The 13,342-nt window shown below is 47.9% G+C and overlaps 6 protein-coding genes and 1 non-coding gene across 7 annotated transcripts; 3 read left to right on the top strand and 4 right to left on the bottom strand.

The window, feature by feature from the left end:
- Positions 1-54: 54 nt before the first annotated feature.
- On the bottom strand, positions 55-126 carry AO090103t00001. The gene has a single exon. It is a non-coding gene; the product is annotated as a tRNA-Glu (tRNA).
- Positions 127-1,287: 1,161 nt separating this feature from the next.
- AO090103000034 (uncharacterized protein) lies at positions 1,288-2,112 on the top strand (the record flags this gene model as incomplete). Its single annotated transcript, XM_023233480.1, has 1 exon — positions 1,288-2,112. The coding sequence occupies one exon, from the start codon at positions 1,288-1,290 to the stop codon at positions 2,110-2,112; it is 825 nt and encodes a 274-aa protein (XP_023093780.1).
- A 369-nt stretch (positions 2,113-2,481) lies between these two features.
- Positions 2,482-3,664, bottom strand: AO090103000035 (putative G-patch domain protein; the record flags this gene model as incomplete). The annotated part of the gene is made up of 2 exons (XM_001826600.3): positions 2,482-3,435; positions 3,536-3,664. The coding sequence occupies 2 exons, from the start codon at positions 3,662-3,664 to the stop codon at positions 2,482-2,484; spliced, it is 1,083 nt and encodes a 360-aa protein (XP_001826652.1).
- An 816-nt stretch (positions 3,665-4,480) lies between these two features.
- On the top strand, positions 4,481-6,200 carry AO090103000036 (putative triacylglycerol lipase; the record flags this gene model as incomplete). The annotated part of the gene is made up of 3 exons (XM_001826601.3): positions 4,481-4,705; positions 4,762-5,112; positions 5,166-6,200. The coding sequence occupies 3 exons, from the start codon at positions 4,481-4,483 to the stop codon at positions 6,198-6,200; spliced, it is 1,611 nt and encodes a 536-aa protein (XP_001826653.1).
- A 234-nt stretch (positions 6,201-6,434) lies between these two features.
- Positions 6,435-9,234, bottom strand: AO090103000037 (snoRNA-binding rRNA-processing protein NOP14; the record flags this gene model as incomplete). The annotated part of the gene is made up of 2 exons (XM_001826602.3): positions 6,435-8,885; positions 8,944-9,234. The coding sequence occupies 2 exons, from the start codon at positions 9,232-9,234 to the stop codon at positions 6,435-6,437; spliced, it is 2,742 nt and encodes a 913-aa protein (XP_001826654.1).
- A 194-nt stretch (positions 9,235-9,428) lies between these two features.
- On the top strand, positions 9,429-9,978 carry AO090103000038 (uncharacterized protein; the record flags this gene model as incomplete). The annotated part of the gene is made up of 4 exons (XM_001826603.3): positions 9,429-9,471; positions 9,525-9,644; positions 9,697-9,757; positions 9,813-9,978. 4 exons carry the CDS (start codon positions 9,429-9,431, stop codon positions 9,976-9,978), a joined length of 390 nt encoding a protein of 129 aa, XP_001826655.3.
- An 834-nt stretch (positions 9,979-10,812) lies between these two features.
- On the bottom strand, positions 10,813-13,268 carry AO090103000039 (putative origin recognition complex subunit 3; the record flags this gene model as incomplete). The annotated part of the gene is made up of 8 exons (XM_001826604.1): positions 10,813-11,791; positions 11,838-11,959; positions 12,009-12,282; positions 12,328-12,467; positions 12,521-12,755; positions 12,812-12,885; positions 12,949-13,158; positions 13,215-13,268. The coding sequence occupies 8 exons, from the start codon at positions 13,266-13,268 to the stop codon at positions 10,813-10,815; spliced, it is 2,088 nt and encodes a 695-aa protein (XP_001826656.1).
- Between the last annotated feature and the right edge of the window lie 74 nt (positions 13,269-13,342).

Below are 13,342 nucleotides of genomic sequence, written 5' to 3'. Positions count from 1 at the left end.
AATCAAGGAAATGAATGAATGGATGGCGGGGTTTAGCAAAAAAGAAAATTATAATTCCGATGCGGGGAATCGAACCCCGAGCTGCTGTGTGAGAGACAGCGATGTTAACCATTACACCACATCGGAGTGGATATGCTAATAGTTCTAATATTAATAATTCATAAGACTACTAAGGCTAAGGCCTCAGATCTTATTCTAGGTTTTCTTTAGCTGCGACCTCACGCCACCACAACGATCTAATTCATGTGAAGAGGGAGGAAATGAAAAAATATAAGTTACATCACATGAACACCGGTTCATGAGTTTTTGAATCCAATTTTCATCCATATAACATGAATTTTTATCTTTTTTTTTTATCAGAATAGTTGGCTGTAAGGATTTCAATTGTGTGGTCAATCATTTAAATTTTCTTTTACCTGTTGGAGCAATTTCATTTGCTGCTCCAAGATTAGCACGGAACGATGAATACCAACAAAGTATGACGCCAGATCTTATAAGGATCAACATATCTGCATCGCTTCTGAATGGATCGGCCATTGCTTTTTCCAGGTATGTATTTCCATTATCTTGCCAAGTTTGGTCAGCTCTACGGAGCACTCCGTATCTGATATCCAATCGATCTTCGCCGTAATTCCTTCACCAGTAATCTATACTTTCCCATCCACCATGACCCTGATAATCTACTTATCAACGAATGACTACTGGAACCAAAGATTCATAGAGCCATAAAGGGTCACTATCGGTAGACTCGTCATGTAATAACGGCGCTATCTTGAAATCCCTGTATTTTATGTTATTTTATTTTTCCTTTGGTTCAAGACTGTAACGGACTATCATCCGAACTAAAAGGTAGTTCGATCCAGTAAATCGATGGATCCATTCCACGGTTCAGCTTGGTCTCTGGTTTGTTCCTAACTCGACCCAGATTAATCAAAGTGTTTTTCTTTTCCCTCTCTGTGTTCCTCCTCTAATTTTCCTTCCTTGTATTCATTACCACTGTGTACATTATCTGCATCGTCTGATCTCAGTAAGTCGCAGGCTTGCCGAGTACTCATACTCTTCCGCTGATACCAATCGCGCAGTCTCTTTGTTATCAATTACGGAGTGAATTGCGCTGATACACACCGACGTCAGCCGGCATTGGTGTTTTCCCGTCCGTTCTTACCATTGCAATCCACGAAGCGATCAGAAGAAGGTACAGAGGAAGGTGATAAATAAGCAAAGAGAGAAAGAAAAGAAAAGAAAGAAAAGAAAGAAAAAAAAAGAAGAAGAAGAAGAACAATAATCATGGCTATTCTCGACAAGGAAAGCCGTTCACGCGGTCTCCGAATGCCATCACTTTCTGCAATAAAATCCAGAAAGAAAAACGCCGAATCACCACCACGGAGAGATTCAAGTTCCGATGAAGTCGTGATACCAGCACGAATGGACTCGGCACCGGGCCGATTTCTTCACTCGCAAGAGAAGGACCTGCCGCCCAACCCGCTGCCTTCTCCTCCCCCATTCCCCTCTGCCCCAGCCGACTCATTGTCAAACCAGTCGCCGTACCATCACATCAATCCTACCCCTAAATATGAAGACCGCCCGCTTCCCAAATTTCCTCGAGTTCCAGTTCCCAAGCGGGAGGAGCCGCCGGCTCCGGTTCCTGCTCTGGTTCCTGCTCCAGCTCCCGTACAACAAGTAACTCCTCCGTCCAGTGAAGATCATTACCCTATCCACTATCAGGAACACATTCAGCCGATTGAGGACCCGCTAGAGAGCTTTATTCCCGAGCCAGAGCCAGAGCCAGGAGTGGATGGTACCAGTGCATCTGTCGAACCGGTTTCGAGCGAAGAGAGTAATGGACCATGGACACCACCAGACTACGAGCCCATCGCCGCACCTCTAAATCAATTACACTATGCCTGCTATCAGGAACATCGGTCAATGCCCACTGCCAACAACCTCTGGCATCCTCTTCCATGTATGACCTGCCAGAAGTATGATCGAGAAGTTCGACACCGATGCGTTTTCTGTTGCCTGCGCATTTGCGCCAGTTGTTATCAGACGCTACAGAAATGCCCGAATCGCTCCCTGGCGCAGCTGATGAAAACGATACCTTCCCACGAGTAGCTGCTCACTCCTCACTGATCGTTGCTCGGATCTCTGTCCAGGATATGGGCATAGGTTTTATGGTTTAATTTCTTATACATACTTTCGGGGTGATAATTTATAGTCCAATTTCGTTGTTCTCTCGTTGCCAGGGCTTGCTATCTGTTCATGCTATGATACGTTAAGGAATCTTTGCAGGTATTCCGCCGTTATTTATTGTACATACGGTCACGGGGGGCCGTGTTTTAGGTCAATGTATAGTTACTAGGAGTTCGCGTATACAGTATAGATTAATTTTGATTTGACATTCCCTTTCTAACATCTATATATAAGCATATGAAGTAACATTGGATGTGATTTTTTTAAGTATTATATGATACAGGTAAGTCATTAATCATGATCCTCCTCGGTCACACCTGGACATCCCTCCATTTCTCCGGTCTCATAGCGAAATTTACACCAAAAGCAGTAATGGTGTGTCTCGCGCAGATACTGCACTATCCGGGCCAGTCGCTCGCTCGGCTCGAGTGCATTAAACTCGTCCAGTTCTGGGTCTTCTTCGTCAAGCTCCTGCTCAAGGATAGTTGAGATGTCAGGTTTGTTGTCGAGCGCCACTTTATCCTCCCGTTCCAGCGTCGGGTCGTCGTCATACCCTGGTAACCGCGGGTTGGGGAAGAATGACGATGGCAGGGACGTTTGCAATAGATGCCGAGCCTGGATGGAACGTTCTTTCTCCTCCCGCTCACGGACGAGCCCGCGATATAGGATGTTGACTTGCGAGGTCGGTTTGACCTTGACCTTCGGCTGCGGGTTATTTGATCCACTGGTCGTATCTTCAGATTCCTCTTCTTCATGTTCAGTCGGGGTCTTTCCACGCTTCGTTTGGACGGTCTTCCCATCTCCTGTCTCTGCCTCCGCATCCAGTCGTTCGGCAACCTTCTGCGCAGCGTGAAATTGAGCTTCTGTACGTCGCGTCTCCCGCTCAATGCGGACGCGATCACGGTAATCACCCTCTTCCTGCTTTACTTTCTTCACTGCCTCTTCAGCCTCTTCCCGGAACTTGCGTTTTTTTTCAGTGTCCAGACCAATACCACCCCGGTCCTCCTTGAACACCAAATTGAGTGGCTCTGCTCGGCCGCCGATTTTGCTATCGGATTTTTGATTTGATACTCTCTCACCTTGGGATTTACCTAATGCTTGTCCTGGCTTGAACCCCAATTTGGCCATCATTTGGAATCCCTTGTTGGAGGGGTTAAGCGTGCTGGTGGCTAAGGCGGCATCACGACGTTCGGCTTCCTGGGCTGCACGTTCTGCTTTGGATGGGACTTTAGCTCGAGCTTCGGCCTGGGTAGAGAAGAGGAATATATCAGTACATATGCGCGCCCTGGAGATATGAGGGAAACAGAGAATAAGGGATGTATGGGCATCAGCACATGCTACCTACCTCTCTCTGTTGTCGGCGTTTTTTCTGGGTAAACGTTTCTTTCTGCTGCGGCTCCTCAATCACCATAGACATGTAATCATCCTCCTCTTCGTCCCCTACATCAGGTGCGGGGTTCTGATGAGGGGCCATTCCCGGCGAAGACGCGACGCGAAACGGACACAGAAGTAGACCCGGAAATACGGATGAGAGACAAACGATGCGGGAGTTAGCTCGAAGATTAGATCATGTATAAGCCCGGCACGGCAATGTTTTCTTCAAGCGGAGAATGTCCGAGTAAACCAGGTAGTCTTCTTGTTGGTTGAATCCTTTGGGTTTTCAATTGCGGGGAAGAAAATAGATTGCGGTTTGTTCAATGCGGAGGAAGTTTGTTCTCCATTTAATATCTGATTGGTCTATTTTCTCATTCCGGCCCCATAATGAAGAGTACCCAGGAATACACCTTGTGTAGTATCACTCGGCTATATCTATTCTTAATTGAACTGATTCGGAGCATTGCCTCTAAACGTCGATGCTTTAGCGTCAAGCACTGTCCACCCAATCAGCTCTCCACAAGGTGTCCAATAAATGGGGTCAACCAGCTCATTTCCCCTCCTACTCCCTAGGCATTGCCGATTAAAGTCGGTACGCGCGGTGACACCATTGATGGCCAATTTTTGCCTAACGATGGCTCGAGTCGGCTACTGAACCTTTTTCTGTAACTCTGGCCACTGGCGTCCTTGGTATTGATCAGTTGTCTCATTTAGTGTATAGTTGGAGAGCATGCTAGCTCTCATGTGTGCCATACGGTGGTGATCACTGGCCGGTAAGCCGTCAGGCTAGCTAAGGGCTTGCAGCGGGAATGTTAAAAAGACAGGCAGAGCCTACCAGTAACTGTGTTTCCTGGATTTAGGCTCCCTATTCACATATCAGAAGTGGGCACGGGGTAGAGTTGCAAATGCTTTCGGAATGGCACGATACATTACATTTGCCCAATTCTTCCTATTGTTCTGCTTAGCGGCTGCTCAAGAAGTGGTGGTAGACCTTGAGTACGCTCGGTATAGGGGCAAAGCGCTCTCGAACGGTTTAGTACAATGGCTGGGAATTCGATATGCCGCTCCTCCTACAGGACCATTACGCTTCTCTGCCCCACAGAATCCAAGCGTGGTAGCTGGAATCCAGAATGCATTTGAGGTAGGATTGCTTATCCGGTATTACATACCGCACGAGAGCTGATGCTCTCTCTTAAGCACGGCCCTACGTGTATTCCCACTAGCGAATATCCGATTCCCGAAGATACATCGGAGGACTGCCTGTTTCTAGATGTGTATTCCCCTTATAGAGCTGGTAACCATTCAAAGTTGCTGCCGGTATTCGTTTGGATCCAGGGCGGGGGCTTCAATCAGAATTCGAATCCGAATTATAATGGTACCGGCTTGATACAAGCGTCTGGTATGGGAATCGTTGTGGTTACTTTCAATTATCGTGTTGGCCCGTATGGATTTCTCTCAGGGAGAGAGATTCTACAAGACGGAAGTGTGAACAACGGCCTAAAGGACCAAATCAAAGTCTTAGAGTGGGTTCAGAAACATATACACAAGGTTAGAGCTTAGATACTGGCAGCAACATGACAATGCTAACGAATCCTCCAAAGTTTGGCGGCAACCCCAAACATGTGGTTGTAGGTGGTGCTAGCGCAGGAGGCGCCTCCATCACCCTTCTTCTCTCAGCTTATGGTGGAAGGGACGATGGTCTCTTTCACGCTGCTGCTGCGGAGTCGCAAAGCTTTGCTACCATGCTTAGTTTAAAACAAAGTCAATTTGCATACAACAACCTAGTCATCCGCACTGGCTGTGCAAGTGATGCCGACACGCTGGAATGCTTGCGTGGTCTGGACGCGGAGATCCTTCAGCGTGAAAACATCAACACACCCTTGCCTCATGCACAACAGGCGCCCCTATATCTATACGGACCAGTGGTTGACGGTGATCTTGTTTCCGATTATACGTACCGTCTGTTCCACCAGGGCCGTTTTATCAAGGTTCCTGTGATATTCGGGGACGACACGAATGAAGGCACCATATTTGTTCCCAAGAATGTTTCCAACGTTGGGGAAGCAGATACGTTCATCCAGAATCAATTCCCAACCATTAAATTGGAGCAATTTGCTGCAATCAACGCCTGGTACCTCCATGAGAACCAGACGCGCCAATTTCCCGACGCTGGGCCTTATTGGAGACCTGCAAGCAATGCATATGGTGAGATGCGGTATATCTGCCCCGGTATTGACCTGTCGTCTATCTACGCCAGGGCCGGGATCAACAGTTGGAACTATCACTACGCCGTACAAGACCCAGACTTGAAAGAATCTGGCCTCGGTGTAGATCATACAGTGGAAATCAACGCTATTTGGGGCCCAAATTATGTCACAGGAGAACCGCCCTCATCTTACTTCACTACCAATGCGCCAATTATACCCGTTATGCAAGGTTACTGGACAAGCTTCATCAAGACATTTGATCCAAATCCTCATCGTTACCCTGGGAGTCCACAATGGTCTACTTGGGGTAATGAAGGGTATCAGCGCATCTTCATCAGAACAAACGAAACCAGGATGGAGGAAGTACCGGTGGATCAGAGGGAACGATGTGAATATTTGATCAGCATCGGACCAGAGCTTCAGCAGTAATACCAACTGTACCTATCTTGACTGCTACTCAATCTACATAACTCTTGTAACCAACATAGGCAATTGGGATATATTTGACATAACGGAAAGAGTTCTTTTGTTCGGCAGCCTTGACAAATAAATAATAAAGAGTATATACACATGTTCGGCATGCAAAGTCTAAGCACCAACATAATGATAATGATACCTGAAACCCAACCAAAACCAACCAGAATGTCATGACTAGCGACATGTTTACCGCTTGCCCTGGCGCAACCTCCTCTCCCTCTCGTAAGCATTGGCCTCTCTGCCCTCCTGGTTCTGTACTTCGGCCACAAGTCGTTTGTATTTCTTCTCGTACTCGGCATCGCGCTCCTTCTTTTCGCGCAGCTTCTCGCGCGCAATGAAGTTGGCATCCTTGCGTAGTTCCCGCATGGCGCCCTTGCGCTCGCGCTTGTACTCGGCCTTGAGCCGGTTGGCTTCCGCACGCTCGCGGTTGGGGTCGTAGTGCTTGTCCGGGTTGAAAGTATCCTCGAATTTGGGAATAGCGGTTTTAATAGCCAGCGGGCGGTGATCATGGAGTAGAAGCGGGCGGCGAGTAAGGCGGGCTTTCGAGGTGTGGCCATCGAGTTTATCGAGGGTCGACTGCAGGGTATCTTGAACGACGGAGGGAATCTTACCCTTGCAGGATCGGTTCAGGAAGCGGAGAACTTTCTGAGCTTGATCGAAGATCTCAAGGAAGGCTGATATGTCTGACCACATATCGGAGGCGGTGCTGAGGAGAGAGATGAATGTGTTTATGAGGGAAAGTTTGAGCTCTTCTTGGGCCTTCGGGCTGTCCGGGCCAGTAATGTCCCAGAATTGAAGTTTCCTCGACTTCAGCGACTTGGAGATCTTCAGTCGTAGAGATTCCTCCGGACTACGAGACGGGAAGAGGCCGAGGCTGCTCTTTGGCTCCTCCGGGGCAAGGTTACACAGGGCGTTGAGGACGTAGTTGATCAATTCGGGCATGTAGCGCTTGGAAACTAATTGGTATTGGAGAACCAGGCTTGCGGCATATGCACCTGTTGCGAAATCTGCGAGAATGTTCACGGCACCCTGACCTAGGTACCGCGAAAGGCACAGGTGTGCCGGCGTTGCGACGGCGTGGAAGTGATCAGAGGTTGGGAAGGTAGTGGCAATTCCGGTTAGAATGACTAGGTCACTGGGCCGGAGACTAAGTGGCCGGTCTGCTGCGATTTCACGTAGACGAGCCCTGAACTCCTGAGAGACGCTCTCGGGGTGGCTCTTTGCTAGAGAGTGTACGTGACGGAAGATGTTCTCAAGAATGGCAAAAGGAGGATGCTCAGGCTGTTCGGCCATGTAGGCGACATGCTGGATAAGGATGCGGGAAAATTGGCCAAGCTTCTTCTTATTGTCCGGGTGCAGACGATGATGGTGCAGAGCTCGGATTCTCTGAACGACCACCGGAAGGTCCGCCATGGGCACATCTTGAATGACCTGGAGGAACTCTTCATGATTCTTCGGGCAAGGGTATGTATAAGCCAACCCTTCATTAGCTTCTGGTGCATCAGCTGCAGCAGGGGCTTCTCCGGTGTTATCGGTAGGGAGAGTAAAGCCGTTGATAAGCTCGTCTTCTTCGTCCTCTTCCATTTCCTCTTCAGACTCCTCTGCAGATAATACCTCCTCATCACTGTCACCAATTGATAAGCTAACATCTGATCTCGTCTCGACAAGATCATCATCGATTATAAAATCATCCTCGTCTTCGACGCTAAGCTCAGGGCGGGTACTGATCTGACCAGAAGACTGTTGCAACCCAAAAGCCTTCGCGTCATCTGGGATGGATTCGTCTTCAGACATCTCACTTCCTTCCTCCTCCACCTCTTCTTCTTCGTCTTCCTCTTCCGACTCGCCTACTTCCTCGCCGCGCATTCTCCGAACTCGCTCTTCTTCTAGAGCCTTCAGCCGCTCTGCTTCCTCCGCGGCCTTCTCCTCCTCTGTCTTTGTGCGGTCCGTTGGCTTGGATCGCTTATCGAACGTTAGTTGCTTTAGGCGCTGGTCATACTCCTTTTCGGTATCTCCTTTAGCTATGCCCTCCATAAGAGCAGCGCGATCTGGGTTCATAGATGCCAGATCACTCTTCGGAGGTTCTGGCTTTGGCGGTGGCTTCACTCCTCTTAGCATTTCGAAAAGATCAGGAAGTCCTTTGTCGAGTTCTTCACGGAGATCGTCATCGTCCTCCTTAGCTTTTTGCCGCTCATACTTGTGAAGTTTCGACTTGGCAATGACCTCCTTCATAACTTCGTGTTTAGATTTCTTTCGTTCAGGATGTTCTTCCCCGTCTTCTAGATCCTCTGGCCCATCCATCTCGCCATCATCAAAGAAAACTCGTTTCCTTTTCCGGGCTGCTTCGGTATCCGAGGCATCATCTTCCAGCCCGCCCAAGTCACCCTCTTGAAAATCGTCTTGGTCGATATCGTTCAAAGACTGGCCTTTGTGTGTGAGTTGGAACTCTTCTTCCTCATCATCCCCTTCCAGATTGAACATTGATTCCTTCCGCATCTTGCGCTGACTTGCTCTGGCATAACGTTCGGCGGCTCTCTCTTCAGGCGTCATAGTCGGATCATCTTCACCGAATCGGCGATCTAATATACCACCGACCTTGTTTCTCTTCTCCATTTCTCGTAATAGCGTTTGACGTCTCTGTATGAGTAGAACCGTTATTAAATAATGTGAAACATAAAGCTGCGATGAAACTTACTTTTTCTTCTCCCAGTGACTTGGTAACACCAGGTCGCGCACGCGAAGCAGCTGTGCCTGAATTTCCATCTCGAGTTGTCACATCAAATTTTGTCCGTGTGCCCCCCGCTTTGATTTCGAACGGATTGAATCGGTCTCGAATTGACTGCAAAGCGGCATTGCGCTGGACCCGATTTTGCGCCGCAGCGCCACTCTTCGCATTCTGGCGTTTTTGCTTTTTCGATTGCTGTGGCCCCAGAACTCCACTCTCACGGAGAGAGGCCTTGAGCTGCTTCAACTGCGACGGCGGCATATCTGCGTGCTGAAGTTGACGCAAAAGCGTTCTGTTTCTCCTTCGAAATTTTTGGCGGCGGCAGTATGTCCGAAAAAAAGTTATACTCACCGCTTTTATGTGCTGAATTCTGCCGGTTTGTCTTTAGATCGTCATTACTCTCCGCTTTTCTACAATACCATGAGTATAGATCGTTCTTGTTCTCATACCGAACCATGCCCTCTCATATGAACGATAGGCTGCTATGGCTATGCCTAGGTAAGGTTCTCACGATTTGATTATGGCAAGTGAATGGGCCGCTGAACTCATAGGTGTTTCTCTTTTCTTCGCTGTTCGCGGCATAGTCACGGACCTCCGCCGAGTGCGAGATCTGACGGAGATTAAGCATGTCGAGAAGGAAGATAAGATGATCAGTGAAGGCACGGAGGATGGTTGGTTACATCTTTTTGGAAGTGGTTTATCCAGTGGCTAATTGACCAACAGCCCTCAAACTGGACACATTACTCAAGCTCTCTGAGAGCACAAGTTACGACCTCCGGGCAGCGTATGGCAGCTCCAGTGTACACAGTCCGCACTATAGACACTAATGTACTTTATAGTGCTTTGCGTATCATCGCTGAAAGATCTACAAAGGGAGAAACGCGAGATTTGCTTCTGAGGGACCTTGCTAGCACAGACACAGAGAGACGAAGCAAAGCCCTTAGTGCGATGTACTTTTTAGTATCTAATCGCTCACGTACGGATCTTGCATATTCAGCTTCGTGATATCTCAAGTTGATGCTGACTGCTACGATTTAGTTTCTCGGACTTCCGTATGTGCTAGACTGAAAGATCCGCTTACATACAACGCTCTTGTCGACTGTCTCTGCAATTTCCTCAACGAACATACCGAAGAGACCTCCACCACAGTATCACCCATTTTACCTAAAACTAGACCTCTCGGGGAGAAGAAGGCGCTTGGTATACTGAATCTGGTTCTTCCAGAAAATGTGCCCGCAGCTCTGGAGGCTGGTATCGTCAGTCGTTGGCTGTCAAAATATCCGTTTCCCTGCGCGCTTTCGGAGCCGTCGCGCCGGCAAGATGTAGTGATACTCATGAAGACCTGGTGGTCTGATGATACTCTTATGAGTTCAATATTTAGCACACTCTCTTCTCATTCAGATGGCACGAAGCAATTACGCAAATATGGTCTGATGGGTAGCATGATTGAAGAAAACGACCAGGATGATGACGACAGTGACATATGGATGGTAGATGGCGATGATACTGCAGGCTCAGGTCGAGTCCCGGGGAGGCGCTTGCGGGAACGGAGTGCTGAGGAGCAGGCTGTGAGGAGACGAAGGAGAGAGGCTATGGTGTTGAGTGATGGGGGACGACCACTTGGTCACGACGATATCATTCAACTGCCTATCTCCGAATGATTCACGACGGGTTTCCTTTATATTTTCTCCATCGTGAGAGGAATGGACTTCATCTACTCGATGGCTACTCTATGTGATTATTGTAGCGATTGGTTCCTTTTGCTTTATGATACCCTTTTGTCCTGATATTACATAGCGTGTTTCATTAATGTTCTTAAATGTACAATTAGGATGGTATTCATAGTCCAATCCATGCTGATTTGGAAGCGTGATCCACCTTCTTCCGACTGCTTTTAAGCATACCAAGCGCCTTGAGTTCTGATACCGCCCGATAGAACAATGTCATAGTCATCCGTTCATCGCAAGCGTCACCTTGTTCACTCTCAAACACCGCATAAAAAGCTTGCCAAAGGTCGTAAACGTTCACCAGTGCCCCGGACTCGAGATACAGCTGATATAGGATAGCAGTGGCTGGCTGTCGCGCGGAAATCCTGGCCTCCGTCCTATCCGACATTGACATTAGGTAGTCGAAAGGATTGGCTAAGGCACGTTCGATCGCGAAACGTGGCCTAGGGGAGAAGATCTCCTTCAAGGGATTTTTCATATCAAGAAGAAAGGCTTCATGCAAGAACAAGTCTTGTGGTATCACCAATGTTTCCACAAAATACTTTTCTGACAGAGCATAAACGCGATCGATTACCTTGGTATACTCAATATTTTGCTGGGGTAATCTGGCTTTGCTCTTACTGAGCTTCACCCGCTGTTGGACCACAGTTGCCGCCACAATGGAATTATGGCTGTCATACTCACTCCGGAGCGGCTCCGTACCCTGGTATGTCTGCACAAGAGCTTCGAAGTCTTTCTTTATTTCTTGGAAATCCGGACAGTCAGTCAGGTCTTGAGGCATAAACGCCAGGACTTCCTTCAGCTTTGAGGAATCCAACGTTTTCAGGCCCTTAAGAAGGTCATCCATGTAAGTTGAATCTTGCAAATCTCCGGATAGTGCACGAATTGACAAATCCGGTATCGTAAGCTTTTTTCTTATATCCATGCTCTTAAGGCATAGATAGACCGTCTTGACGACATGGAATATACTTCTCATCCGTTGCTGTCCGATTTCTATGTACTTTAAGCTTTGCTGAAACAGAAACTCGTCGTTTTCCAACAGGCTGCGCACTTGTTCAGTAGAATCGTCATCAAGTAGATGCTCGCAAAATCTGGTAGGGTTAGTTAAGAAAAGGCTAAGTTGAGGTAATAGATCACCTTCGGAAAGATGGGAGGTTTCTAATTGCTTCGCAAACCTTCCCCTGTTGCCTATTGACGGAAATCTCTTCTGATAGGAGCATTGCCAATGGATTGGCAAAGAAGTGTGTCATATACGCATACTATCCCCATTAGAATTGATCGGTTCAGTACGCGTAATATGGTAAATACCTTAACTGTCCGACTGAAGGCCTCCGGTGTTTGGAAATAGTCATTCGATTTCTCAAACAAAACCCCTGTAATATTGCGTCCTAGCCAGAATCGTCCGTTTTGGTCTGCTTGTAACCGCTCATACATGCGATCAACGCAATTACTTGCTCCGTGAATCTCAAAGTATCTACCTCTAAGAAGGGCTACGCTTGACCGAGGAAGCCTTCCTTCGAAGAGTTCAACAGATGTTGAGATACCAAACAATAAGGTAAATGGTATCCGGTCAAGCCAGGAACTAGAACAATTAACTTAATAGACTAGTAAGGATCGTGAGCCTTACCTTAAGAGGGACAGGAGATCAGTTAGAATGTTCGGATCAAACGCTTCACTGTCACGGAATGCTACGACCAGCTTTTTGATCCCTTTCCTTTTCACATAATCTCCAAGTAAATCGAGATCATACCCAAGAAGTCTGGGTCCCTACGGTCTTCTTAGCACCTCGCCCATATAGAGTTTGGACAGCGTAAACCCACCTCTCGGTCCGTCAGGAAATTCTGATACCCATTGTTACCTTCCGTGTTTGTGACGGCAGCTCGGATAATATTCTTCAGCGTTGCCTTCAGATTTGGCGCATCACCAGACTCCAGTATGACCACTCCGCCTTCCTCTGACGCAGCTAACTGGTCATTGAGCTTGGATAACAGTCTGCCAAGCGATGAAACATTGGATCCGACTGTTATCAATGCTGTGGGGATGCAGCCGTCATATCTATTGTTGGTTAGTTATTTCGAAGCGCCTTCGTGTCCAAATAACGAACTACCTACGTCAGATGCGAGGTCGACCTGACGAAGGATAAAACGTTCTCAAGAACTTCGGAATCCACGTCATCTAGAATCTCCTGCCTGCCGTTAGCACGACATACGATAACCAGCGAACTTGCAAGCTTCTATTGTTTGCGAACCTGGATCTTGGTTTCCTGAGTTGACCACAATAGCCGGTAGGCATTGTACCTCAATTCGACCGATGACTCGTTTTCTTCGCCGTCCAGTAAAGGAACAAAGGGGTGCGATTCACTTTTCTGTTCCTTAATCTCGGGTTGCACCTTTCGTCGCTTCGAAGGCCGCTCTCCGTGAGCTTTCGCGGAAGTTACAGGTCGATAGATGTACACACCCTACAAAAGCATTAGTGAGTTTGGGACCGATTTGAGCCATAAGCGCAGGACAGTACCTGAGTGTTTGAGCCATCCTTGGCTACACCTTGTGTTTCCGTATCCAAGTCCATAATAAATAAGCCTCGAGACAGCCTGCGCTCTGTCGTCTGGGGAGGAATGAATATGTAGAATGATTTACTGAAAC

Source organism: Aspergillus oryzae, chromosome 8 (genome assembly GCF_000184455.2).
Source record: "Aspergillus oryzae RIB40 DNA, chromosome 8".
Classification (NCBI taxonomy): domain Eukaryota; kingdom Fungi; phylum Ascomycota; class Eurotiomycetes; order Eurotiales; family Aspergillaceae; genus Aspergillus; species Aspergillus oryzae.
The sequence above is the reverse complement of the archived record's forward strand: the minus strand, read 5'-3'. Positions and strand labels throughout refer to the sequence as shown.